Below are 27,997 nucleotides of genomic sequence, written 5' to 3' on the forward strand. Positions count from 1 at the left end.
GTCCGTGCGAGGAAAATTTTATTAAACCAGAGACGGAAGAACTAAAATAACGACTCGGGAAGTCGTTTCGGATGCTAGCAGCAGGATCATCCCAATTTGTACCGAGAAAATTCTGTCACTGACCGATCGCAAGGTACGAATGCGTAAAGTGACCGATGTAAAGCTTGAATTTACGCTCGTGTTTGAACTTACATTTTTTTGGCCTGGCAAACGTTTCACTTTTCTGAGTAAATAGTATTTTAAACGGATGGGGTTTTTAAACTGAAACTTTTCCTCGTTTGTTGCTTTATTTTGCTGCACGTGCCAGATAAGTACACGGCGTCATGTAGCAATGATGCGATTTATGGAGGAATATGCATGTATAAGTGAGCTTTGAACTCATATTAAATGAACACCTTTGTAAATTTCTGAGGTTTTAAATAAAAAAAAAATATATATTATTTTAAGGTTGTATTCAATGAAAATCAGAAAATGTGAGTGAAAATGAACCCTTCCTCGTGCAGTTTGTGTTAGCTGTAAATACCAAATTAAAAAGGCATGGTGACAGTCTAAACAAGTTGATCACCTGTCAGTTCGGAACTTGTCAAATGAATTTGGAAAAGCATAACACCCCGGTGACCAAACAATAACTTACATACAAGTCAAGAAGGAGGACTGTGGGCTTATGTTCGAATCCAACTGCCCTGAAAAAAGAACTGTTGGTAACAAGAGGTACATGTACAACCAAAGAAATAATTATTAAAGCGTTCATGTGTAAAATATTACTGTACCCAATTTATCCACACCAAATCCACCACTTGTTTCTGTTGTGTCAGTAGAGTGCTGTCAACTTTATCTCTCTCAGTGCCAGCCAAATAAAAAGGTAAGCAACCAACATGATAAATGTTCCAATTTATTATATCAAGACAGTGTCAGCAAGAGCTTATTTAAAATTGATCTTATCACATAATTTCAAACATTTACTGCTTCATTTTCAGGAATTGAATATCAAACAGCAGGGCCCATAGGCCTGAGCCCTGCTTAACTCTAACTTGAATATATATCAATCCAGTTTTTACATGCCATTTTATAGCAACCAAAAAAGGGTATTATTGTATACTAAAAAAAAAATGATCCTAATTTGCTTTCACTTTAGCATTAACCCTGGGTTAACCTAACCTTGCAATGAACAACCAAGCCCTGGCTACCACACAAAATCTTTTACAAATTAAAACAAGCCAAAAGTCAAAAGTTTAGAAGCAAACTATTAAGTTAAAATGGGATTTCCTTGGGGGAGGGCAGTACAAAACGAAACCTTCCATGGGGGAAGTATGGGTATTTTCTGAAACTGCACAATACTCACCAGTACCGCAAGGGAATGAGCCAGCAGTCTTGGTTTGTAAGTTTCAACTTAAGTTATTTTAATTATATTCTTCTGTTTCTGCAAGTGATCTCTGCTATAAAATCTTGTGAGTTCATCAACATCATATTATATGAAAATGACAACTGGCAGTGTGGTTTGATTTACAATTGGTTCCACTTTTGCTGTACGTCCCCTAGGTTTCCTGTTGCTGTTGAGCAGAAATGATTGAAGGATAATATAACGGAGTCCAATTACATACCACTTTTATCAAGTGATTTGTAAACATTCTACTTTGTTGTTGTTGTTTTTACTTTTTAGAAGTATCCCCTGCTGTATGTAGTAACAGCATACCTATGATTGCATCAAAGTTATTCTTAATGATACGTCACCATAGCGGTATCATGCTAATTTGGAAAATACTATCTGAAAGGCTTTAGATAACATAACCCAAAAGGGAGCAAGTTCTCCAGCCTGCCAGTGTTATGTACATTTTTAGGAGTGTTTGAATTGTTTTCTGTAGGATATTGCTGTTTCACTGTTCAATAATTTTATTTTTTAGAGAACCCAGATTCGCTCAACTTCTTAATTTTACCTGAAAATTAACAATCAAAACCTACATAAAATTTTGGGATTGATTATTACTGTTTTCAGAACAAATGAAAATAGATTATTAGAGGGTAATAAAGATCTGACAAATTTATTATAATGTTAGCTAAACCCTTTAATGAAATCGTACGTACATAATTTCCAGTCTCCTGGAAGAAAATAACAACAAGATTCCTGGGATGAAATTCACAACACTGTAAGAGGAACATGTGCACTAGGGGGGGAGGGAGGAGTATGTTCCCACTGTAGGGAAGTCAATCAAAAATTCTTCATACATCTGGGTGGTGACCATTCAACTGATGAGAATGCAATCGCTCTTGTAGATGCAGGTACTTCCTTTGAAAGATTCCTACAATTGTATGTCTCAGAACATGAAGATTTCCAATGCAAAATGAATTTTCTACTGGTGATAAATACAGCAGTTATATTTAATTTAAAACTTTGCTCTTGAAATCATTTGTCATCCTGGAGGCTGACACCAACTGTTCCACTGTGTGTACCACTTTTGGAAACACTGTAAAATGAATGGTGTTTTAAATTTTGCTATTTCCAACATGATATAATCCTAGAGCTAAAGCATATATAACATAAAACATAAATTTGCAGATGCTATTTGACTATCTTTAAAGTGGGAGGCCTGGCAACCTTGCATCAGCTAAAGACAAGGAGAGAGAAAAGATGGTTGTAAAAAAATTAATTCAAAGTGCACAAATCATGTCATGGATGTGAAGCTTTTTTCAACACTGATGTATACTGGCATGGAGTCCATCAACAGTACTCCCAGGGTAAACAAAAAAAAAATAACATCATTAGGGAAAAGGTTAAATCTCAATTTTAATTAAGAATTCCAGAATTATTTGTTGGGGACAATTAACTAATGCAGATAAATATTTTCACAGCTGCATTAGAGGCAGAATGTTGTTGCTGTGGTCTGTGATGAACTTCACACTGTTGTCCACTAGTAAACATTATAAAGCTTAAAGAGTGTTTTGTGAGAACCGTACAACAAAAAAGATAGCTTAAGACATGAAGGACTGAATTACATCCCCCTCAAAAATTTGTCTTTTAAAAGCTGTATAATTTCTAAAGCTTATTGTTAATTAAAACTGTATAGAGGACACATACATTGTACTGTTGTCCTCTCATCGATGATATGTCAGGTGTTTAGTACATGACACAAACTTAAGTGTTACTCCTGCCAAGTAGAGTAGGTTTTCTGTGCTTGCAGATATTGCATGTAGTTTAAATTCTGTCAGATGGTCAGAAAATGCTAGGATATAAATTACCAGTCTCCACTGAAATATGGTAAAGTGAAAGAATAGACATTTTGGATAAAAGATATTACAGTGCCACAGATAGTCAACAAAGCATGTACACACTGTATTATCACCCTGCCTTAATCATGTCCATGGTGTTTCACTACGTATTAACTCAAACTCATATGCATGGTCTTTAGAATCACACTCCTTTAATAACTCAATATTAATTTATTATTATATATTCGATTATCATCTTTTTTTTTATATACAGACAGTCGTGTGTGTAACCACTATAATAATTTATCTTGTTTCTTTACTTTCCCCAACAAAGGCAGCTTTGAACAAAGCCAAGCTGTACCGGCACAATTACCACCATACACTTCTACAGTGTATCAAAACCCGGGCTATACAAAACTTTTAAACGCTTGGCAAGATCTGAAATGCCAGGCTTTGACCGAATCTAATGGGTAGTGCTGCAAATACATCCTTTCTACGAACGACATGCTCAAGAATTAACTTCCTGTTAGGCTTTAGATCATCAACGACAGGAAAAACCTTCAGAGTTTCAACAATCGCTTCTCTCATTTTTCGGTTAGTTGGAATAATGACAGCCCTCTTTAATAACTACCTTACTACTTAATAGAATTAACACGGCTAAGTAAAAGGATTTTAAACCTCAGTTACCTGTGCGAATGGATGCGCGCAAAAATTATTGACCGCCCGGTATCCATGTACTACATGTACCTGGCTCGTGCACGAAACGAGGAAAACTTTCAGCTCGACACGCTTTACATCGGTCACTTTACGCATTCGTACCTTGCGATCGGTCAATGACAGAATTTTCTCGGTAGAAATTGCGACGATCCTACTGCTAGCATCCGAAACGACTTCCCGAGTCGTTATTTTAGTTCTTTCGTCTCTGGTTTAATAAAATTTTCCTCGCACGGACACCGGAGAAGTATGACAAGACAACAAACTGCGTGTAGGAACACACGAAGGTGACTCGAGAGTTGCCGCTCGTCGATTGGGCAGAATAATACAAAGGTATTTTTCTGCCCAATCGGGAGCCGGGATTCACGAAGCCGTTTGGAAATGGTCCGGTGAGACTCGGTACCCAGGGGCTCCTTCGCCCGTTCTTAAAAACTTTCTTCGTGCTATTTCGCCCGCCCCCGACTGACTGCCCCTGGGTTTCCGAGGATGCCATGCCCAAAGCGTGAAACGGAATAAATCCGTTGAAATCATCTCTGGTGTCCCAATTCCTTCATAGAATCAAAGTAGAGATGAATATCTATCCTTCCAGCGCATTTCCGACTCGATTGAAGACGTATCGCGTTTGCTAGAAAGATTTTCTTTCAAGTCGGCTCGCTTCTGAAATTTCGAAAGACCCGCGGCCAGAACGCCTTGGACACACTGAACGTTCGAACAGCACGCTGGGTGACGAAAGCTCCCTGGCACGGGGGGAACAGCGGCCAGTTGTCCACAGACAAACAGATTTGTTCGCGGGGTCTCCTTGTGTCCTTTTTGTGAAGACTGTCAAGGGACCATTGTTTCCATCGACAAATCAAAATTACTACCAGACGTGTTTCCCAAATTTAAAGAGCGCGATCTATTCAACCTAAATTTCCGGTACAGAATCAAATATATCGACAACCTGTTGTCCCTTTTCTCGGAAATCTGGAAATTCCGGGAATTTTCTGTTCCATTGGTCATACCATTCGCCAGATGCTCAGTCCAAGTTTCTTACGGGATTTAAAAATTACACTCGCGTTTTCTGAATAAATTTGCGATATTTCCTACTCGTTTAGTTTGTGTAATGTGGCCGAACTATCGAGGAGCTAACGTCGAAGGAGCGGCATTTTTATTTCTGCGTAGTCCGCCGTTTCTGTAGACGTTGAACGGGTTGAAATAATTGTGAGGCAGCATAAATGAAATAAAGATATATTTTCTGGTGTCTTTTTCGTTATCGTTGGGACCTGCAGAGACGACGACGACCACAACAAGAACGTCAGAAAACAATAGTTTTAATTAGCAAACACTGGCTCTGCACGTGCGCTATAAAGTTTGGTACACTTCTCTGTCGTCCTCTACAACATGAAAACAACGACGTGTAATCACTATTCAAGGTTTTATGGAGAACGTGAACACTTGATGATTATTTTCCTTTCCCTTTCTGAACTTTAAAGTCGCTCCTACGACGTTAGCTCCTGGATAGTTCGGCCACATTACACAAACTAAATGAGTAGAAATTATCGCAAATTTATTCAGAAAACGCGAGTGTAATTTTTGTGGTTTCAGCTTTGTAGAAGCTGAAACCTACATTGTCATCGTGTAGTGTAAGTAAGTAAGAAAGTAAGTAAGTAAGTCCATTTTCCGTAAAGGTTCGGAATGCCGAAGGTTCACCCCGACAGGTTTACGAGTCTCAGTCGGCTTTATTCGTACGGAAGATCCTCGTGTTCAATTCAAAATGGCTTCCGCATCTCTATTGCGTGGATTTTCAAGGTGGCCGTTTGTGGTTCTTGGAAGGAAAACACAGGCTTTCAATACCGTAAATCAAAAGAGCAACTTCTAAGGAACACTCAGCTGCTTAAAAAGAGGAAACCAGTGAGTTCATAGCGGAGAAATTCCTGTTCGAGATCGTGTCAAGGCGAAACACGTGCGATCGCAAACAAGATCTGCAAATCATCACATGAGCTGTAGACGTTCTCGGAAATTTTTGTGTGCTCCTGACAATCCACAAAATACTACAGGTTTGAATTTGAATTTTATCATGCTTTATGTTAAATTGATCGATTTGTCATATTTCAAATAGCTTTGGCGAAATTTTCGAAAAACGTACTCAGTTTAATAGAATCGAGAAATTGTGCTTTAGTGACTCGCGGTACGCTTGGATCACGTAGCCTTCATTCGAGGCGAAAATTGAACGTATTTGCTTTTCAAGGGTGAACACGGGTCTGTCTGAATAAATTTTTCAATTAAGAAAGCTTATTGTCTGTATATCTGTGTGTCTTGATCCTAACGGAACTTCTTCACCATGCAAACCATGGGAGAGCCAAACCATATCTATTACTGTCCCCTGTGTGTTAAAGTGTAAACAAACCGAAATCCTCCAGCGCATACCAAATTCGCCCATATGACAACACGATCAAATTAGGCTGCACAATTTTGGCACTGACTAGAGCTGTTCATTTACCCCTCTGAATTTTATACAACATTGTTTTCTTACTGCAATATTCTACAATCGTTGCACGGGCCCGAAGCATCGATTGGCTGATTTAAAATGGACCGCATGTTTAGAATTCCTTTGGTCGCTGACTTTGCTACAGATCATAGTTTGAAACCTGCATAGTTATACACAAAACTTGTGATTGCTAGAGAGATGCCTATAATGGCAGTCTAAAAATTCCCCTTTTTCATTTGGAAAATAATCTCCCTACAAATTTGCAACCCCACTAACATATAACGTACAGCTACCGAAGTAACACCCCAGCTTTGCAACTTTTTCATAAATGCACAAAACGGAGTTAAGCAGACAAAAAACCTACAGTAAATCTAACAGTCACACATAATTTATTGATCTTTGAAGAGATTCCTTTTCATTTTCTTACTTTTCTTAATGACTTTTGAGGGTCACTCGAACAAAGGCAACAACTTTTCATTATGGTAGCTGAAACCACATGCACTCCTTTGAGTGCCTATTTTTAAATCCCGTAAGAAACTTGGGCTGAGCATCTGGCGAATGGTATGACCAATGGAACAGAAAATTCCCGGAATTTCCAAATTTCCGGGAAAGGGACAACAGGTTGTCGATATATTTGATTCTGTACCGGAAATTTAGGTTGAATAGATCGCGCTCTTTAAATTTGGGAAACACGTCCGGTAGTAATTTTGATTTGTCGATGGAAACAATGGTCCCTTGACGGTCTTCACAAAAAGGCACGAGGAGACCCCGCGAACAAATCTGTTTGTCTGTGGACAACTGGCCGCTGTTCCCCCCGTGCCAGGGAGCTTTTGTTACCCAGCGTGCTGTTCGAACGTTCAATGTGTCCAAGGCGTTCTGGCCGCGGGTCTTTCGAAATTTCAGAAGCGAGCCGACTTGGAAGAAAATCTTTCTAGCAAACGTGATACGGCTTCAATCGAGTCGGAAATGCGCTGGAAGGATAGATATTCATCTCTACGTTGATTCTATGAAGGAATTGGGACACCAGAGATGATTTCAACGGATTTATTCCGTTTCGTGTTTCGGACATGGCTGAAATACTGTTTGGCCTTTCGTTACACTTAACAGTGGAAACCCGAATGACGCTAACTCGCCGAAATCGCTCCGAATCGGCTTGAACAGCTGGTAAATGACAAAGAATACAGGAAGAAACAGGGTAAGTTGACTTTATTGACAAAACACTGTTATTTTCTACCATTTTACACAAATCCGTTGTATTCCCATACAAATCCTTATAATTCAACGGTTCTCCGATAGTGAGCTTGGGCTGCCTGTGGTCTGAAAAGACACTCTTCTTCTCACCCAAACTCCACGCGGATTTACATCACTATGTTCAGACTAACATTTCTTTTTCTGTTCGTAGTTGAAAATAAAACCTTAGTGAAAATACTGTTTGCGTTTTATTGCACATCTTTAGTCCTTCCAGAAAATTTCAGCTAATTGGCTGATAACTGATTTGTAGTTTTTCTTACTGATCAAATAGTGTTCCTGTATTATTCCTGTATTATTCAACAGGGAACCCACTTAATGGTGTGGTCAGTCATGTAGCTGAAAGCTTTGTTTGTATCACGTGGCCTGAATTTTACCGAGAGCTTTATCAGCGACGACGGCAACGCCAACGAAAACGCCACCTGAAAATATAAGTTAATTTCATTTGTGCTACTTCACTATTATTTCATCTCGTTCAACTTCTTTAGAAACGGCGAACCATCCAGGAACCAAATTGGTAGGAGTGGCGTTCAAGTTAAGAAAGAGAATAAAAAATTCACCGTCGTGTGTTCACGTTCTCCACAAAACCTTGAATTTGTTCATTTCACGTTGTTGTTTTGCAGAGAATGGCCAAGAAAAGTGCCAAAATTTAAAACGCACGTGCAGAGCGATTGTTTTTGCTCATTAAACCTTTTGTTTTACGGCGTTGTCGTTGTCGTTGCCGTCGTGTCTTTTGTGCTTAAACAGATTGTCAGTAAGGTTACTTTTTACATCTCAGCTTGGTGTACAGTAGTTGCTGCAAAATATCGTTTAGTCGAACCTCCCGAACTCGAATTCTCCGCGCCATGCCGAATTTTACGTGCATTCAAACGGGCGTGGATTGTGCGTAATTCAAACTTGACAAAACGTATGGACGAGTTACGCCTGGTAAAAAAGTTGAACCAGGTTTAACATTTTCCACAGACGTAGCTGCCCATATGTTTTTTCTCTCGATTTGTTTACACACATTCATTTACGCGCGTTAAGGCATGTAAAATTACTCGACAGTGGAATCGACCTTCATCGATTTTCACCTGACGGTTGTAGTTATCGAAATTCTACTTCAAAAGAAATTGGAAATCACTCGAAGAAATGTCATCCTTAGTTTTTGCTGATCCAGGCAATAGCCAGCCCAGAATACATGTTCAAATTGATAAAGAAGTTACCGATTTTGTGTGCAATTTTTTTGTACAGTGTTGCTGCAATGAAGATTTGAAGTGTAAACTAGCGGCGATCTCAGTGCGATTTGAACGCGATTTGTCACCGAGATATCGCAAAGTTGGAAACGTCATAGAACTTGGCGGCGATTTTGGGGAAATTGTAGCGAATCGCGGGAAACATTGTAGTGGAATCGAGCCCAAATTTCACTGAAATCGCTGCTAGTTTGCGGCTCAAGCGCAAGAATAGTGCGAGAAAAATTTGTACCAGAAATTAACCGTGGAAAGCAGAGTGTGTGAAAGTGTTTAGGGTACAGCACTCGACAAGGTAGAACCAGAAAAGATTTTTACGAAATATTGTATAGTTTGCGAGTTTACAGGATTTCGATAAACATTTTAAAATGAAGAGTAGCGATCAGAATTCAGAGCAAGTTAACGAAAACGTTAGAAAACAGTAATTTTGATGAGCAAAATAATAGGTCAGTACGTGCGTGATGCATTTTCGTACTTTTTTCCGGTGTTGTTTTGTACATCTTTGATGTGTAATGATTAAATTCGAAGTTTTGTAAACCCAAGACGGGAATTTTCCTCTTCAATTCTGAGCCAGAATTGTTGGCCCACATTAGAATAATTGGATGCCGTGAGTTCGCATCCCGAAGCAAAAGTACAAAATATAAATAGACTTTATGTATATAATTAGGATACCCAATAATGACGAAAAGTTGGGATTTGTAGTGAAAATATCTCAGGCTAGAAGTGAAGCCGACAGTGCGGCGATATTATTTATTGTACGTAAATCATGCATGTTTTGCTTTGATATAAATCATGAATACAAGTGTATAGTTTCATTGTATTGTTTACAAATAAATCAATATTGATGACTATTTTGTTTACTTGTTGATTAGTCACGTTACAAAAGCAAAATATTACGTCATAGCTTTCTTTTTCTCAAACATTTAGCCATCTTTAGCTAATTCTTCAGTTAAAGTTTTGCAGAGTAGCTTTCAATAAATATTTACTCTTACGGAGAAATATCGTTTAAAATGTTTGCATCTGACGCGATTCTTACAACCTTAGACTCCCTTACACGGACCAATTTTTCTTGCAACAAAACGCTGACGAGCATTTTGCAAGGCAAAGTCACAGAATGTATGCCGCACAATTAAAACGACCAACCTGCTTTAATACTCAGCATCTGGCAACTTAATATTGTCGCGACGTCAATTCTCACTGAGAGCTGTAGGAAAAGTAGACTAGTCTTGCTCGTTACCCAACACTGCGGGTTAGGTTTCATCAACAAACAATTATTGCAGCCGGTTCGTCTTGCAATGTCCTTGTCGTGGTAGTCGTGGTGTTGTAAGTTGTAAGTTTCCTCGTGTCAGTTGTTTTCGTGAAGGCGTCGGTTAAAGAGCTAATGTCTTCACTGAACAAAGCTAAAAGTGATTTTATAGGAGCTCGCTGATTTGATCGGTTGCTTTTTACATAAGGTTGTTTCGTGACATGAAATGTAAGAACATACATGGGGAAGGTGATTACTGATATTATAAATCATAAGTATTTCTAACAAGTGCAAGTGCAAGAGGGGAGTTAGATTATCCAAAGGTCTGCAATTATTGGTTGAACTGAGTACGGTATAATAGCAGCAGATATTTGTTAAAGAATTACAGTCCCGTAAAGACTCCTATGATTGAGAGAAGGAACAAAATTGTTTTTCGGTTACACCTGGCGGTATCAGTTATAGCCGCCATACGAGAAAATAAATAAAAATAAAATCATAACTGTTGTTTATAGTGGAAATGCACTTAGCTACTTAAGGTGGGGGTAAACGTGAATTTGAATGGGATTTTTAGAGGTTTGAAGAAGAGATAAAAGAGAGAAAATGATTTTTAAAACACCAACAGACAGTCGATAACCACGCAAGAGCACCCCAGGTTGCTAGTGGACTAACTTGGTATCCGTCTATTAATTATTAACTATAAATTCTAATTTTAAAACTTCACTAAATCTTAAATATTTCTTATTTCTCTTAATTTTACCAATCCTTCTAGAAAAACTATCTCCTTTCAAATATACCCAAAATTCACCTAAAAATTCACAAAACACCCAACAACATAGACTCACGGGATAAGCAGAGAGTTTTTGGATTGCTTGAAACGTGAACGAGATATTTCCATTAAGCCGATTTTAAGCGGCGTGGAAACGGTTTTCAGGTTTATCCCCGCCTTAAATTCCACTCAGAAATATTGGGAAACAAATAACAATACAAATAACAATCAAATTGCACATAACATGTTAAAAATCCCAACTGGCAGGAGGCAAACCAGCTGGCTATTTACAAGCGCGGGCGAGGCGGGACTTGAACCCAGGACCTCCCGATTTTAAGTCCGGCGCCCTTACCACTGGGCCACGCCGCCTCCTAAAAATGCGCTCCTTCTTGAAACACACCCTTTTTTGATCAAGTTCATAAGGTCACGTGTCTGTAGTAACATCATTGATTGGCTAATAATTAATTCCAGTTTGCTGTAGTCGGACATCTGTAACTTACCATCAAAATTGCCAGGAAAAGGGTTCTCACTTAATACAGAGAAAAAATTGCGCCATACGCGCGCGACGAGCACGTGTGAAAATGGTCAGGATCGCGCATGAAGAATTTGAAAATTTTCCACCCATTCAAAATGGCTTCCAATTTTTAATATTTTGCCAGGGAAGAGATCTCATCGATGCCCACATTTAAGGACTAGACTCTCACAACGAAACAATAACAATTGAAAGAAGACGCGAAAAGTTGGAATAAAAGCATTCTGATCACATGACTCTCTCAGTAAAGTCAAAAAAGGCGCCAAAACGGTGGCACTGCGTGCGTTACTACAGTTGAATGAATGAAAAAAGCTTACACTCTACGGACAGTGTCAGTTTTTGTCAGCTGCCTTCCGTCACTTATGCCAGAATGATATGGTTGAACTATAGCCGAAAAATGTCTAAAGTTTAGTTGTTTGTTGTTGGAGAAAGGCTAAACAGTTGTGGAAAGTTGTGATGCTGCAAAGTTGTTACGCAGTTTTCGCAACCTCCATATTGAGCTCTGTCAGCTTTCACTATTTTCTTGCTCGTGTTGAACCGGAAAAAGAGCTTTTTGCTGCCTGGAATCAAGTTCCGTGGCCATGCAAAGGGTGCCGCAAAACAACAAACGGCTACATGGATGGAGTTTCGAATTACGCTAAAAATTATTTCAGCTTTACACCTACTCACATTCGTAAAACCGCAGCTCGATTTTTAGCTATAAGCTTAAACAAAGCTTATTACAGTGGAGGATGCATTTGACTGTGACCGACACCGAGTTCAAACATTTGGATTGGTTTCAGGGTTTTAGTCAAGATACGTTAAAAAAAATCTCTTCTGTCTTTTTAGTAAGCTTAATCCTGAGCTTAATATTTGTTTCCACTCCCGCAGAAATGCATGAAAACTTGTCATTTGTCTGCTAGTAGTTTTGCGTTTTCACCTTTTCATTTCTTAAGTTCTGCCGGAGGCATTCTGTGAATTCTGTGACTTATTTTAATAAGAAAAAAACTCATCTTACGTGTAATACTTGTCTTCTTGAAAGCAGTAAGCTAACAGCCATCACAAGATCAACAGTAAGCTTTTCGGCAAAAAGAGGGCATCGAGAACGTGTCCTTCCTTCATCACTGTCTGATGTTTTTTCTGCTTATTAGAATTCACACGTTTTCTCCGCGGCGGAACGCAGTGACATAGCAGTGGAGGAAATGCGACGACTCAGAGATCGAGTTGAACACTTTTAGTGACACTACCCCTTAACGCCTTTCCATTATGGAGAGCACGTTACTACTATTTCTTGAAATTCAGGAGTGATAGAATTACTTTAATGTCCCTTAACATTCCGGCTGCAATTCCCTGTCATTTGATTGAATCTAGAATCATCACCAATTTCTGTTGGGAAGGTTAGACAACAAGCCCGGTATAGCAAATTTTATTAGTTACGTTTGTTTAAGCATTTGTTTGTTGTCCCCCCTCCTCCCCCCCCTCCTCTGTTCAATGTTGAATTCTCCACGAACAATAATGCGTTAAGATTTACAGTTGAAACTCAACATTGATACAGGGGAGGGGAGGAACGTGAGGCAAGGCAAAACTTAGCAATGTTCCCAAGAGTTTTGGCGATGATTGTAGATCTATCTTTGACTCTTTTAGCAGGACGAGTCAAAGGCTTTTTCTCAACCCATGCTTAAACCATATCCCCCCTTCCTCCAACAACACCAACAACAACAACAACAACAACAACAACAACACAGTTTAGACAAACGCAGATCGTGCTACGCCGCACTGTAATTCGCATACCTAACGTAACTACCAGGGCCCAGTTGCTCGAAGCATGGTTAGCGCTAACCCGGGTTAAATACCATAACAACCTATAGGTTTTAATACCTCTTAACCAATGGTTAGCGCTAACCATGCTTCGAGCAACTCAGCCCAGGGCCCAGTTGCTCGAAGCATGGTTAGCGCTAACCCGGGTTAAATATATACCATAACAACCTATAGGTTTTAATACCTCTTAACCAATGGTTAGCGCTAACCATGCTTCGAGCAACTCAGCCCAGGGCCCAGTTGCTCGAAGCATGGTTAGCGCTAACCCGGGTTAAATACCATAACAACCTATAGGTTTTAATACCTCTTAACCAATGGTTAGCGCTAACCATGCTTCGAGCAACTCAGCCCAGGTGAGCAAACGTCATTGATGAACTGGCCTGCATTCCCTTATAATGGGTGTATATATACGAATTTATGATCATTTATGTGCTACCACAAATGCATGGCGTTTGAGCCATTTTGTTATGAAAATGGATATGAGGTCTGCTCGGGTCTGCTATTAAAAATGAGGTTTTTTGTGACCTTTGCTCCTCTAAACAGCATTAACGTCACTGGTGTATTTTGGTTACATACAATTCTTATTTTTCTTATTTTTTTTTTTAGTGCACGTACAGACAGGTAAAAATTGAGCGCCAAAGGCAAGCACCGCAAAAGAATGCGGGGGTTAATCTCCAGACGCCCCCCCACCCCCCCCCCCCCCACACCCTTTGACCCACCACCACCACCCAGAAAATCTGGAAAACAAGATGTTCAAAAATGCTATTTGCGGCCTTTTCCGCAATATTTTTTTTCCAAGATTTTAACGATTTGATGCGGTTTTAGTTAGCCATGAATTCTGTCCTGATTGAAAACGGGAAATCTCTTGCTTTCTCTAGCTAAATTCAAGGATCTGCAGTAAAAGAAAATCTTGTAAAAGCCCAAATTAACTTTTTATTTGATTTCTTTAAATCATTTTCAGTTTGCAGGATTTGAAGTGTACTTACGTGTGTATATGAGTATGTGGTAGCAACGCCCCTGCGTAGAGGTTATTTTGGGGCTGGGGACCCGTATTAGTGGCCGATGTTGTCGTTATTGAGAGGCGGCCGTTATAGAGGGATTAAAATAAGAGCACATGTTTAGAGCGTCGGCCGGGGCAAACAAAAAATGGCTGTTATGGCGAGGCAGCCGTTATAGGGGGATTAAAATAAGATCACACGTATAGAGCGTCGGCCGAGGCAAACAAAAATGGCGAGGCGGCCGTCAGAAGAGGCTTGAATGAATAGCTACTTCATACAACAAACAGTAAAACCACCTGGTTTTGTCTCCTCATAGATAGCTTTACATTGTACCATGTCGTTTTTGTTGATCGCCAGATATTTATCTGTCCCTTGCTTTTTCTTTTGTGAAGGATTAATTAGCATGCGACCACTGAAGGTCTGAAAATCTCGTTTTGTCCTCAAGTCTCTCCCCAGGCCCCAAGTCACCTTTCCGCGCATATAATGGCCTCTGGAGTACCTTGTATTTACTTTTAAAATTCCATTAGATCGCTGATGGCTGTAGCTGCAGCTGGCGCAATACAGGCGTTGACAGTTCAATACGCATTCTCGTATGTCAAATGGCCAGTTGTTAACGATTCGCCCGAAGTAATCCTGCAAGCAAGCTAAAATTAATTTTTTTTTTTGGATACAACACATGGGGACAAGCCCACAAGTCAAAATGGCATCTCGTTACGGTCTTCATCCCTAATTATGGCTCCTCATGATACCCATCTTACATCCTTCAGTAGACTAGATCAAACACTTCAGCCCTTTTCTTTGCCCTTGGAATTAACTTATAGTAAAGGCCTTTGGAAACACCCAAATGATAGGTTGTCCTTTTCTATACTTCAGCCCGTAAAATCTCCTAACTTTTTATATGCTGTGGTTTAAATTTTTCTTGTTTTAAAAATTTTTAAACTAGATTCTCGGTTTCGGCCGCGCGAGAAATGAAACGAGAGCCAAAAAATGAAAGAGGGGGGAGGGGGAGGGGAAGGAAGGAAACGCTTGCAGACAAACCCCTAGATTTTGAAAACCTGCGTTCGCCAGCAAACGCAGCGCCTGATTGGCTCGGCTACTTGACATGTGTCGATCAAAGGTTTGTTCCGATCTGATGAGAGCCAGAATTATACATGCCGGAAGAGCTGGATGTAGTGTTCCTTCCTTTCTTCCCCACCCCCTCCCCGCTTACTCGCGCCATTTTTTGCGCGGTCCTTCCTCGGAAACAGCACGGAAACGCTTGCTACGCAGGCTACGTGACGAACTAAAAGAGCATCTGAGAGGGAGTCTATCAATATTGCGTGATCTTCTTTTGTGTGACTTCAGTCCCATTATGTTCGTGACCAATGTGCTTGATATAACACGTGAGCAAGCTCTTTTCTTTGGTAAGAGATTTTCCATGCAGGTCAGCTTTAAACCGTTGGTGCCGCAGATATCCAATATAAACGTTGTTCAATGCAAATTTGCAGATCAAGGAAAACTCATCAAAGCTGTCAAAATGAGTCGCCTGAGAGACACCAAATGTTTTACCATATTTGGTTGTCAGACAACTGACGTAGTAAGCATTCTTTAGCAGGAAGAATCGAAGAAGCAGGAAGTCAAAGCATTTTCGGTTTGTGAGCTTCAATTCCTTTATTCTGCATTGATGTAAGTTTGAAAGCTTCTGCTCTGTTCTGTAAGAGAAACCTCTCATCTTTCTTTGTTTATGTCGACAGCTGTACAAGACAGAATCTCCGAGCAGTGAATTCGAAACCAACGATGTTCTAACTGCAAAGCGAGGTATGAATAAGCTGGAAAAAGCTAAGTTATCTGAAAGCTAATAATGCATTCATCATTTAAACGCACTTGCTAGGGAAAGAATAAAAGTTATAATCGGTACTTTAAGGAAAAAAGTAATCTGTAAGCTGGGAGCTTTTACCAGTAAAAATTACAACAAGTAATAATTTCAACCAGCCGTCGACTCCAAATCCCAGATGCACGAGTACTCAACTTCCATCGGCCGATCTACTTTCGATTTCAAACGTTAATAGACCAGTGCTCTTCAATTCTTTTTCTTCTTGTCTGCATTCCCGTTGCCAGGGGAGACTGTTAGTGGTTGCAAAGTAGGCGAAATCTAGCTATTATTTAATTAAACATAAGTTTCTGAGCCGCGGATCTATAATCTTACCGTAAATCCCGAAGGGGGAGGGGGAGGGGTGTACTTTTTGAACCCAGTTTAAGACCAAAATATTTAATTTTCTAGTTCCTTTTTTATATGTGGGATCTGTTTCTCAAAGGTCCAGAACTTACTGGTCCTGAAAAGTGTCTCAAGTGATTAATGTTGCTCAAAACAAACAGAAGTCGATTTTTATTAGCTGTGAATGCTAAATTTTAATTAGAAGTGATTATATAAATTCTATGAAAACATTGGCCAACTTTGCAATTGAAAACTACCATGTGAGTAATCGGTAAAGGGAATTAATGTCAATATTCCACACATCCTAAATATAATTTGGAATAGCCTTCAGCTGGATAACAGTCCTTTATAATTTTAAGACAAAGTAAACAGACAATGAGATGGCAGAATCAGGGCAGGGCACACATCCCAATGGTAGTTTAATGTGACTTTGGGTTATACACACCAAACAAACTATAAGCCTCTGTGATTTACCTCCCCAATATCATGGAGTGGGAAAAGTGTATTGGCAGAGCCTTTCTTATGTCTCCAGCGTCATACAGGCTAGATTGGACCTGATAAAGGCAAAGGTATAATTAAGATGACAAGATACGAGTAATGCCATGAGCTTAATTGAACCACAAAGAGTGATCCCCAGTTTAATAACTTACATAAAAATCCTCCTCCAAAGGGAAAGGGAGAGTGGCTGGGTAAACTACATTTAAATTGTTGCTAGACCCCTACTTCATGTTTGTGTTCATACAAATATGGCCAGGATAATGATCTGGAATCGTGTTCCACAGCTTTTATAGTAATGTAGTGTCTTAAAGTTCAACCATGTGGGTAGGTAAAATTGTATCATGAACTAAATACACAACAAGGAAAACTACCATTAATCTGCGTCTGTCTTCAAGTTCCAGCTGAAAGCGCTCCTCTTTGATAAACTGCAGAACATAAATTTACGATGTTAATTACATCCGTACATGGCTCATAATCTGCCCTCTGTACCACTGCCCTAGCACCCGCTCTGTCTGTTCTTATTAGACCTTTCCCCTTCGCTGCGTATGCACTCATTATTTACCTACCACTGTGTTTAATTTATTTTATTGTCAAATTAACTCGCTTCTGTTTGTATTTTTGTCTTCTCCTTATACATAAATAATACGCTGTTCGCTTCTGTAGATCGTTGTATTTTGTATGCTTGTACCTACTCAATTTTCTGTTACGTCCACTGACTGTTGGAGGTCGACCCTTGAAAAGGACCTTGTGTATACCTGCCAACGTTTTCTGAGATATAGGCATGAGATTGTTATCCTTGGAGTGCTGGGATTTTTTAAAGGTGACACGATCATTTCCGAAGATTCCTGAAGAAGTCGGAAGTTGTCTGAAGACGTCCAAAAACGGAAACAGATCTCGCATTTCCCAGTCCCAGACTTAGAACACGTATAAACGCGAGCTCGCTCCCAGTGCTTTTCACCTTCAAAAATCAGAGATCACGAGAAAGGTATTGTCATTACATGGTTTTCGTTCCTTACATGGGTCCGAGTTAACAATTTTTTGGAAATTGTGTCAAGCAAGACTGAAACAACTCACATTTTTCAAGGAGAAGAAATTCGCCCTCAAGCGCGAGCTGGCGTGAGATCGAAGTTTTCAACCCGCAGGCGTGAGACTCACGTCTAGGGCGTGAGAGTTGGCAGGTATACCTTGTGTCCTATTGTTGATTCTCCATGTGTTTTGTCCTCCAATGTATAAATAAATAAATTAATTAATTAATAAATAAATTAATTAATTAAGAAATAGATAAATAAATAAATAAATAAATAAATATAGGCTGAGACATAAATTCACTTCCTTGGCTAAATGGGTCTGACTGAGGTGGCTTTAGGGTAGAACTATAAATAAGCATGTTGGATTCACTGACTTTTTTAACTGGTGTCTTGACTGTAGCTGTGGTGCTCCCACCACTGTTTCAAGGTGCATATTCAACTCTAAGACCTTTGGCAGTCAACACATGGCAATTGGATTCACAGGAGTATATTTACATATGAGATGACAACTTAACAATTATTGTTTGGCATATTGCAGAGGTGACTGACTGTATGAACTGACATTTTGACATCCCGATGTCATTCTAGTGTTTAAGTCAGTACATTAGGTTTGAAAAATTATCCTTAATTAATTTCTACATCTGAGTGTTCATATTAGGAGTTGGAACTAAATAACATTTCAGAGCAGGTATCATTTCACTGCCTGACCTTGTTGGCTTGATCCTTTTTGGCGTTTCTTTCTGTGACTTCTTGCCCCTTAATTTTGTGTTCAAGTTGGGCTAATTCTGCTCCATTCTGGGCTGAGATGATTGCCATTTTCTCCTTTCTCTTTGTTCACAGCAGCCCATTAGCTCCTATTTCTGTTATTTGAGTTTTGGCTCCAACTCCCTTTTAGTCCTAAGAGAAATTCAATCCTAAAGAGGGGTTGAATTCATTGCTTGTGTTACAGTCTTACACATATTGTAGCTATACATAGATACTTTATTTGCGCGTACTTAATTTCGTGAAAATCCAGGAGCCGAATATTGGGAGTATTAATTTCCGTGATTTTTGCAAGCAAATGAGAGTAAAACCTTAATAAAATAATGTCACGATTTTGTCAGTGTTTTATTTTCCTCAACCCTAGTGGCCTGAGCTGATCAGGGCACTTGTCACAAAGAATAATTATGGAAATACTGGAAAGATACAAAGGTCTGGTTCAATCTAACTACAAGGAGCCTTATTATACAAATGGAAACTTTAATGATCATACTAAAGAGATTTTAGCCGAATTACAAACTAAAGAAAGTAGTAAATAGGAGAAAGAGTGCTACCTAGTTGTTAACAAGACCGAAAAGATTTTTTTCAAGGACAAATAGTATTAAAGTTCGCGATATTTTTGAAATTGCGAAAATTTATAAGAATAAGGTAAGCTAGTAAACTACTAAAAAAGAGTTTCAAAATATATTAATAGTAAATTATCATGCAATCGCTAAAGTCAAGGATCAATATTGACAGTGCTACCAGGCCAGGTGTATAATCAATTATTTTAAAATAATTTTATCTGCCATGTATGTACTGTTTTATCTGAAGTCATTGTTATGCAGCTACATGTAGCTATCATCATCATCATCATCATCATCAACATTGTCATCATTATTATCATCATTGTTGTGGTTCTCCCCTCAGCCTGTGAGGAAATTACCACATTGCCATACATATAATAATAATATTTTTATTATTGTTCTTTATTTTTGCCATCAAGTTATGCATTGTCTTCTTTTCCTGGTTTTTATGTCCATTTCTTGATCTACACTAATTAACTTTTTTCACAGGAAAGCGTCTAATTTACCAACATTAAGTCATACACTCAATACTTTCACTTAAGCCATACTTAAGTTTGTTAAAGATACTTCTTCTGCAGTTGTAATTATATGTTATAATATTGGTTTGTGTTCTTTTTATTACCTCAGTTTACAGACATGTCAGAAGCCAGCGAGAGCCCTGATACCTGCAGTTTAAAAGATCAAAATGGCTCCCCACCTCAGCTGATTGCTGATTTACCCTCAATGAAAGATGTTCAAGCAACAAAAAAATACCCAAATGATACGCATTTACCTGTTGATGTACTTTTACTGACTGTGAAGGATTGTGAGTTCCTAGCATGTTACAAACAGTTGCACAATCCTTTCAAATGGTATTTTGATGGCCTTGGGTATGTTTTCTTTGAGGATGTGGACGAGAGACAAAAGGAGAAAGTGACCATAGCATTAATGCGATGCTCTGAAGGTTCCAGTGGACCTGGCAGTTCTTTGATTACTGTAAAGAACGCCACCACAGTGTTACGACCCAAAGCTGTCATTTCAGTTGGAATATGCAGTGGTCTGAATCCTGAGCAAACAAACTTGGGAGATGTTGTTGTTTCTGCAAAGTTAAGAGAACAATCAACTGGCATGAGAAGCTATGTGAGCAGACGCTTTCTTGATGTCATCAAGCATGCAGCTGATGGTTGGGTGCCACCTCTGAAGGACCCACAAGCTCGAGAAGTCAGAGTGCATTGTGATGGTGAATTCTTAAGTGGCCCAGAGCAAGTCTGTTCTGAATGGCGGCGCAAACAACTGGCAGATTCCCACCCTGATGCAACTGCCATAGAGATGGAAGGTGAAGGTGAGAACATGTTTCAAGAATTGACAAAGATGTTAAGGTTCATTAAGTCATCATTAGCATTGATGGGACAAAGAAAAAATCTTGAGACTTCAGTCCAACAGGAATCAAACCCATGACCTTAACTTCCATTTGCCAGTCTAATGCTGTAACCGTATACTGGGCTTCATTCAGGCACTTGTGGTTAGCTAGGTTGTTTACTTTTTGACTATCCCGATAAATTTGGCTACTGCTTGCTTCATACATTACATTTCTGTTAAATGGATTAGATTTTTTTGTGTGTCAGGTTTGTGACATGTTGAATATTACACATTTCTTGGTCTTTTGATCGCCTAGCTCAATGTTCACTCTCTTTCTGTATTTATCACCATGTGAGGTGCTTTCAACGTCACTCATCACAAGAGTACAGTCTGTATGTCTACAGCTCTATATGTGTCACATGTGAACCTAGTAAATGGCCCTTGCTGCCATGAGTCAATCTCTCAGTAGCTCAGATGCTTGTATGCAAAAAGATACGAGTGTGATTCTTATTCTCTTAATGGTCTAGGTTTTGTATTATCATTCCGATCTGTCTTAAAATAGGAATACATTTGAATTTGAATAATCTTAGAAAAAATGTCGGACATTGCAGCGTATGCCTGTTTCTTCTCATTCACTTAGAGGTGTTTCTTGGCATTTTCAAAGTGAATCATTTTTTTCATTTGCAGGTCTTTTCACAGCAGCATTTGATGTTCAGATTGAATGGCTTGTGGTGAAAGGGATATCAATCTATGCAGATGACAATGAGTCTATGACAGAGAAGTGGAGTTCTTTTGCCAGTGCTATGGCTGCTTCTGTTGTCACCAACATTTTAAGTGATCATAATGTTTTCAAGCAGTGGCCCCACTATCAAGGTACTGATTATACTGATTAACCCTTTAACATCTAATACCAACATTTAAATGTAGCTAAATGAAATTTAGGCAAGGTTGTGGACAGTGCCTACTTTTGTTACTGCACATATGCTCTGCGCATCTCGAGATACTTGAGTTTCCCATGGGTGGTGCCTATAAATACAGGGATATTTGTGTGCGGTTTAAAACTATGCTGTGAAAGTAGAACTTTAAGTGAGTGCTCTTGGTATCCAAAAACAAAAATTAGGGTATAACCATACATTTTCTGAGATAATTAAGTTTTAAATTGAAAAAAAAAAAATGTCATACATTGCTTTGTATTTAACTGCTTTATTGAATAATTCTGGCTTAATTATCTAAAAAAAAATGCCCTGATATCCCCAATTTTCTTTTTGGATTCCAGTAGTATGCTTTTGCTGCATAGTCATAAACTGTGAAAAATATAGTTCTGGAGGCACTGTCTTTAATCTTGAGCATGGTAATGCTGCTAGCAGGACTTCCTGTTGTGCGATAGACACAGGGGCCGCCTTGGAGTTCTAGCAGAGACACTCTGTGATGCTCACATGCAGTTGTTTTTGTAGCACTGATCGTTCAAAGGTCATTATTTTGCTTTTTGCTATTGCTTAGCTGCAGTTGTGCTGTCCTTTTTGCTGTGTTTTTTGGCTGTTTGTTATCTTGTGTGATCGTGTCCTTAATTTTCTTTCAAGACCACTCTGATTCTGATAAATATTGATGTCACAAGGAGAAATGTGATGCTGATCACTCTTAGGGTTTAAAGGACTACAAAAAGGACTGTCATGACCAAAATTTGAAAACAGAAGATAATTCAAGAGACACATTATACATATAGAGGGCTGTCAACTCTCCCGGATAATGTGGGAGTCTCAAGATTTTGAACCATATCTTCCGTGCTCCAGATTTATGTTTCTAATCCCCAGATTTTGAGCCATATCTTCTGTTCTCCAGATTTATGTCTGTAATCTCCCTGATAATTGACGAAATTTGCTACCGGTATTTGTCATATACTCCACTGTGTGACGAGAAAATCTGAAATGTTACGCGTTGTTTCTGGTACAGTGTAATGTACGTCCCCCTCCCCCCCACTGAACCCGGGAATTTGGCCTTGATGCAACGCGTTGTAAGGCGCTTTTGCAGGGAAGTCATGTTCTCCATATTTGAAGACGTGTGAGGTTGACAGTCCTGCATATAGGATGTCATGTTCATTTTGTTGTCACCATTTATCATAATTAGCATTTTTGTCTACTCATTATAAATTCAACTTCCAATGGTTTGTACATAAATTAATCAACGAAAAATGACAGAAGTCTTTGTCGAAACATGTTTTGTAAACTTAAAGGTTTTGTAGTTTTATTTAAACTTTTGACTTGCCTGCTACTATCAAGACCCTTTATAATTTTTTATTGTTAGTTCAAAAGTACAGTGTAGTCCCACTCCGTCAATGGTGATGGTAACAAGGGCAGTGAACGAAGCATTTGTGATCATTCAAACTCCATTATGTTTTTCGTTTTCTCTGTGTACTTAACGATCTTATGAGAAGCTAGAAAGTCTGTAAAATGTAACAAATAAAACAAAGCAAATCAACAACACAAATTAAATCGAATTTGACAGAGACCTTCTAAATTATTATCATGGTTAATGATAACCTTAACATGTATAAAATCATTTGTTGAAAATTGACACAAAATTCTGAAGTGATGAAAGAAACTTGGAGGTTAATGTTGAAAACTGGTAGACAAAAATGGATCTTTGATTTCAACCCATAGGCAGTTGTGGGGGCAAATCTTATTCTAATCTCTGAGGTAGATGTACAAGCAAAACCTCAGCCAAACCTACCAGTATACACACTTTTTATTCCACATCATAACAAAGCTGTTTTATTTTGTTTGTTTAGATGTTCTTTTGGCATCAAGTAACGAAGCACCAGTGTCATCCTGTTCTCGTGCCCAGGCCTCTCACCAAAGTTTTTCTACAGCTTCAGAACATGCAGGTTATAGTTAATTCCTACAAGTTACAGTAGAGTAGGTTATGTGCTCTTGGTTCATAGGAGCTAGGTGATATTTATGTTCACTTTATCAATTACGGGGATATAAAGAATTTTAGCCTTCCCATGATGCCTTTAGTGTCCGTGTCACCTGCAGGAGTTAAGTAAAGTTGACTTCAGGTGAAGAATGTTTGGCGTGGAGCGAACGTAGCATAGAACACTAACATGCTACATGTATTTGCGACAGGCAAAGTTTCACTCAGAGAAAAAACAGGGATGTTTGTGTCAATTCAGTGAAGAGTCTAAATTATTCTGCAGCGTCACTTAAAAATGAGGGAATTTTATTTTTGGATAATTAATTGGCAAAGTATTTATCTTGGGTGGACACTTAAAAGTTGGTAATCTTTTATCCAGTTGAATGGCAACCTTGGACAAACTTGCCCAGTACTAAAAATTTTACGTTAATTTCCTTGGCCTTTTTAAGCAGTAACAAGTGTTGCATGATAATGCACAAAAAGACAAACAGATGGCTCAATAACAATATGACACGTGTTTTATTCTTCTGTTTGTCTTTGACTTGTGCTTTGTTAGAAAACCACGGTCATGGTTACTTGAAGCCATGCATGATTCTTGTCGCATTCGCCAGTTCACTTAGTCAGTTACTTTTCTAATACCTCCTGTGAACACTCGTCTCCCTACAAGGGACAGGAAATTTTGTCTGATGGTGACTTTTGTAGAGAGATGTTATGTAGTTGTCCAAGACGTCTTTTTGCTTCTCAGGCATGTGGTCAATTCACCAGCCAAATAATCTATGACACCAGGATTATGTGCACTGCCATCACTGTGTTCTGATTTAAAACTGTTTGTGGTGTCTGAGCACCAATAGCTTATCTAAGACATAATTCAGGGACATAATTCATAGTTTAAAACAACGATCAGTCAAAAGGAGAGCAGTCAGGCTTCATTCAGTTAGCTAGTCTTCGGGTATCGACCATCCTCTCTATTTAATGTACAAGTAATTCGAGTCAGTTCTCAGTTAGACTGTATTAAGCATCTCCAGTGATCTTATAAAGAGTTTCAAATGTTAGGTTTTGCAATAAATGATACTAAAATAGGAAGCCCGTTGCAGTACAATAGTTGCATGGAAACAATTAAACTGGCTGGAGAGTGACTATAGTGTTTTATATTGTCAACAGATTCGCCTTCCAGGGAGCAAAGTCGATGGTCGAAGATGAAAAGGTTTTTCAAGCCATCAACCAACGGTAATTTACAAATTATTGCTAATACTGAAACTGGTTTTCTTATTTTGCTTGAGCTGAGAAACTCTGGGTGGTTTCAAGACCCCCGTAATTGCTTTTGAAACTAGCGTCCAGATAGCTAAGGACGTCTACGTCACAGTGAAACCACCATGCATGAAACCACCGGCATGATATGGGCACATGTGACCAGTGGTGCTGACTTGCCACTTATTCGCCACCAATGTTGAACGTTCCACTGTTTGGAGAAGATAGTTATCGCTGTTGCATCACCGTGATTGTGGCTATGTGATCCTTGCATAAAACTGCTCGGGCGGTTTCTTTCTTGTTTATCTTATATTTGTCTGAATATTGTCCTTTGCCTGATGCCAAGGTTAGTGTTTTACATGATGCAGAAATAAACTCCATTTGGCTTGGGTAGTGCTTATCATCGAGGTGTCGAGAGGTTGGACTGTATTGTTGTCTCTGGTTCAGTGTGCAAAACATACACTGCATGTTCTCCCCCCAAAATTTCATCGTGTTCTTGCGGTAATGAAAAGGCATAACATTAAGGGTTTTTTTATTATTATTCTTTAAACCCATCTTCCAGATACATTTTTGAAGAACAGCCGCAAGCAGTTGAAGTCATTTTACAAGAGTACCATGAGTCAGGTGATGATTACTCCTTGGAACCCAGACGACACCATGGATATTGACGAGGTGTACATAGAGTTATCATTTCTGAGAGATGACAGAAAACTTGCTGGAACAGAAAAGGAGAAGCTCAAAGATTACACTGAGATATTTGAGAGGCGCGGACATCATCTCATCCCTAAACGAATTCTTGTGTACGGAAGGCCTGGCATAGGAAAGTCCACCTTTGCAAAAAAACTTGCTGTAGACTGGTCAAGGGGAAAGAAACAAATCCTAAAGAAATTCGATGTTTTACTTTTAATTAAGCTGAGAGACATCTGCAATACTGAAGACATCACCTCCATGTTACAAGAAGCTGAACTGTTGTCTGTTGATGACCCGACGGTATTTAATAAATTGTATGAATACATTCTTGAGAACCAGCAGAAAGTCCTGCTTGTTTTGGATGGCTATGACGAGTTCAGCGGTGAAAAATCATCACCTATTTATGAGATTTGGAAGGGAGTTCGACTGCCAGATTGTACTGTTCTGGTGACAAGCCGGCCGACAAAAGAGGAAGAGCTAAGAGCACCAAGTCATGCTCAGTTTGAGATGAATGGGTTTGACAGTAAAAAGCAAATTAAAAAATTTGCTCTCAAGTTCCTGCATCATCAAGATGACGTAGGGAAGTTTACTGAATTCTTGACTGAACGCGACCTCTGGGATATGGCGAAAATACCACTTCTCCTGTTGATGCTGTGTCTAGCTTGGAAGGACAAAGAAAATCCAGAACTCTTAACCTCTCGGGCGGACCTGTACAAAAGTTTTTTTGACACCCTGTTTGATCACGCGGCAGCCAAAAATCCCGAGCAGACATTTTCAAGTGTAGATAAATACAAAGAAGACCTCTCAAAGTTAGGAAAGATAGCATTTTATGCTCTTATGGAGGACTGCCTTTACTTCAAGCTCAGCAAACTGCCTGAGGATATTCGCGCTCTCATTGAGAAATTTATGTCTGTCGGTTTCTTTCAAATCTCCAATCTTTCAAGCTCACGTCGTCCTGAACAAGGCATTTTCTTTCTTCACAAGAGTATTCAGGAATTTCTGTCTGCCTGGTTTATCGTGCAGGGAGTGACGAGTGCGAAAAAAGGAGAACTCACCTGCTTGTCGCAAATTGATTCCTTTGCAAAAGTCGAAAAGATGGTTGAAGTTCTGAAATTTGCCTTGGAGTTGTCGTCAGATGCTGCTCGTCTTGCTGTTCTTAGTCACCTGATGACCTACCTTGATACCTTTGAAAAAGTCAACAAGATGTCTGAAGTTTTGAAATTTGTGTGCCGGTTGTCATCAGAAGCTACCAGTGCTGTGTTGAGTCACCTGCGGGTAATAGGAGAGAGGGAAGGTCTGATAGAGTGCAGCTTCACTGAAACACCGTCTGTTGAAGACCTGTCTGAAGATCAAAGAGAGTTTCGCACGATCAGTTTAGATTGTCTACTGTGTTGTCCGGCCTCAGGCAGACAAGATATGTTCTCGGGATTTGTTCATTGTGTGAACAGTGTTTTAGTGATAGATGAAGACCAGCTGCCCCTTGTTGCCAGAGAACACGCATTGAAGTTTTCTGATTTACTGGAACCAAGTAATTTATTTTTCAACACACCACCCTACGGGCGACAGCCGGTAGATGACGGTGTGTTGTCCTTACTGCGCGATTTGGAAACTGTCCTTGTGACTTGTCATGGTGATACCACGGTTGAAGTAGAAAAGTGCAATGATCTGGTAGAAAATGATTTTTTTCTCAAAAAAGAAGGCGGACAAATGATCCTCTACTTAACTCGCATTCACAAAGATTATCGTGCTGAACATCTGCGGTGTATTGAACTACCCCTTGCACTCACATCAGCACCAGAGTCTCCTCATCAGAAGCCTGTTGATCGCGCGCAGGATCGAAAGAATAGCAATGAGACTGAGAGCACGTCTGGCCGGACACAGAGCCATTCTCTGTCATTTGTCAGAGAGATAAACCTTAACCATGCAACAAGTGAGGAACTTACGGTTGTAAATAACGCATTGCCTTTTGTAAATGGGCCTCGAGTCATAGAAATTTCTACTCTCCGGGATTCGTGCGATGTTCAGCTGATGGAAAGTTTAGTCTCCCGCATCCCCTTTACTAACAATCTTTTTAAATTACGTCTTAGCCGTATTCATTTAACAGCCAAGTCCGCGATTGACATTTTCAAGCAACTTCAACAGGCCCATAATTTGCATGAACTCGTCTTATCACTTATTAATTTGTACGCCACTGTCAGTGATTTGGCTAAGAACCTTTACCATTTACCACAACTTACCAAACTCCACTTGTCAGATGTTCATATGGGAGATAAAGAGTGTCGGCTACTTGCCGCGTCTCTTAAATTTGTCCGGAGGTTACAAGTGCTGAATTTATCAAACAACCCGCTGGGTCAGGGGATCACTGAGCTTGCCAAACACCTGTTCAACGTGCCTCATCTGACTGAACTGCACCTGATCAAAACACAGATGAGTGAAAAGGAAGTCACAGCTGTTGCCCGTAGTCTACAAAGTATTTCAAAGTTGAAGAATGTCGCGGAATCTTTCATGAACTCCGCACTTGCCGGTTCACAAACTGAAGAGGACTGTAATTCTTTCCTTTTCTGA

General features: G+C 39.4%; 2 protein-coding genes and 1 non-coding gene across 3 annotated transcripts in view; 2 read left to right on the plus strand and 1 right to left on the minus strand.

The window, feature by feature from the left end:
- The window catches only part of LOC146456769 (NLR family CARD domain-containing protein 4-like), a 151,169-nt gene that overhangs the window by 83,469 nt on the left and 39,703 nt on the right, over positions 1 to 27,997 (plus strand). The gene's annotated exons all lie outside the window — the stretch shown is intronic.
- Positions 11,171 to 11,244, minus strand: Trnal-uaa (transfer RNA leucine (anticodon UAA)). The gene has a single exon. It is a non-coding gene; the product is annotated as a tRNA-Leu (tRNA).
- On the plus strand, positions 15,764 to 27,997 carry LOC146456774 (uncharacterized). The gene is made up of 7 exons (XM_085092731.1): positions 15,764 to 15,835; positions 15,944 to 15,998; positions 19,874 to 20,567; positions 21,272 to 21,457; positions 23,370 to 23,465; positions 24,656 to 24,721; positions 25,305 to 27,997. The coding sequence occupies exons 3-7, from the start codon at positions 19,883 to 19,885 to the stop codon at positions 27,995 to 27,997; spliced, it is 3,726 nt and encodes a 1,241-aa protein (XP_084948857.1). The 5' UTR covers positions 15,764 to 15,835; positions 15,944 to 15,998; positions 19,874 to 19,882.

Source organism: Pavona decussata, unplaced genomic scaffold, assembly GCF_977016875.1.
Source record: "Pavona decussata unplaced genomic scaffold, jaPavDecu1.1 SCAFFOLD_254, whole genome shotgun sequence".
In the NCBI taxonomy this organism is placed as follows: Eukaryota; Metazoa; Cnidaria; class Anthozoa; order Scleractinia; family Agariciidae; genus Pavona; species Pavona decussata.

Bases quoted from the DNA above. Each gene is read 5' to 3' on its own strand.
- LOC146456774 (XM_085092731.1), top strand. From the start codon at position 19,883: ATGTCAGAAGCCAGCGAGAGCCCTGATACCTGCAGTTTAAAAGATCAA. The intron at 20,568-21,271 runs GTGAGAACATGT...TTTCATTTGCAG, and splicing joins CATAGAGATGGAAGGTGAAG to GTCTTTTCACAGCAGCATTT. The intron at 21,458-23,369 runs GTACTGATTATA...TTGTTTGTTTAG, and splicing joins GCAGTGGCCCCACTATCAAG to ATGTTCTTTTGGCATCAAGT.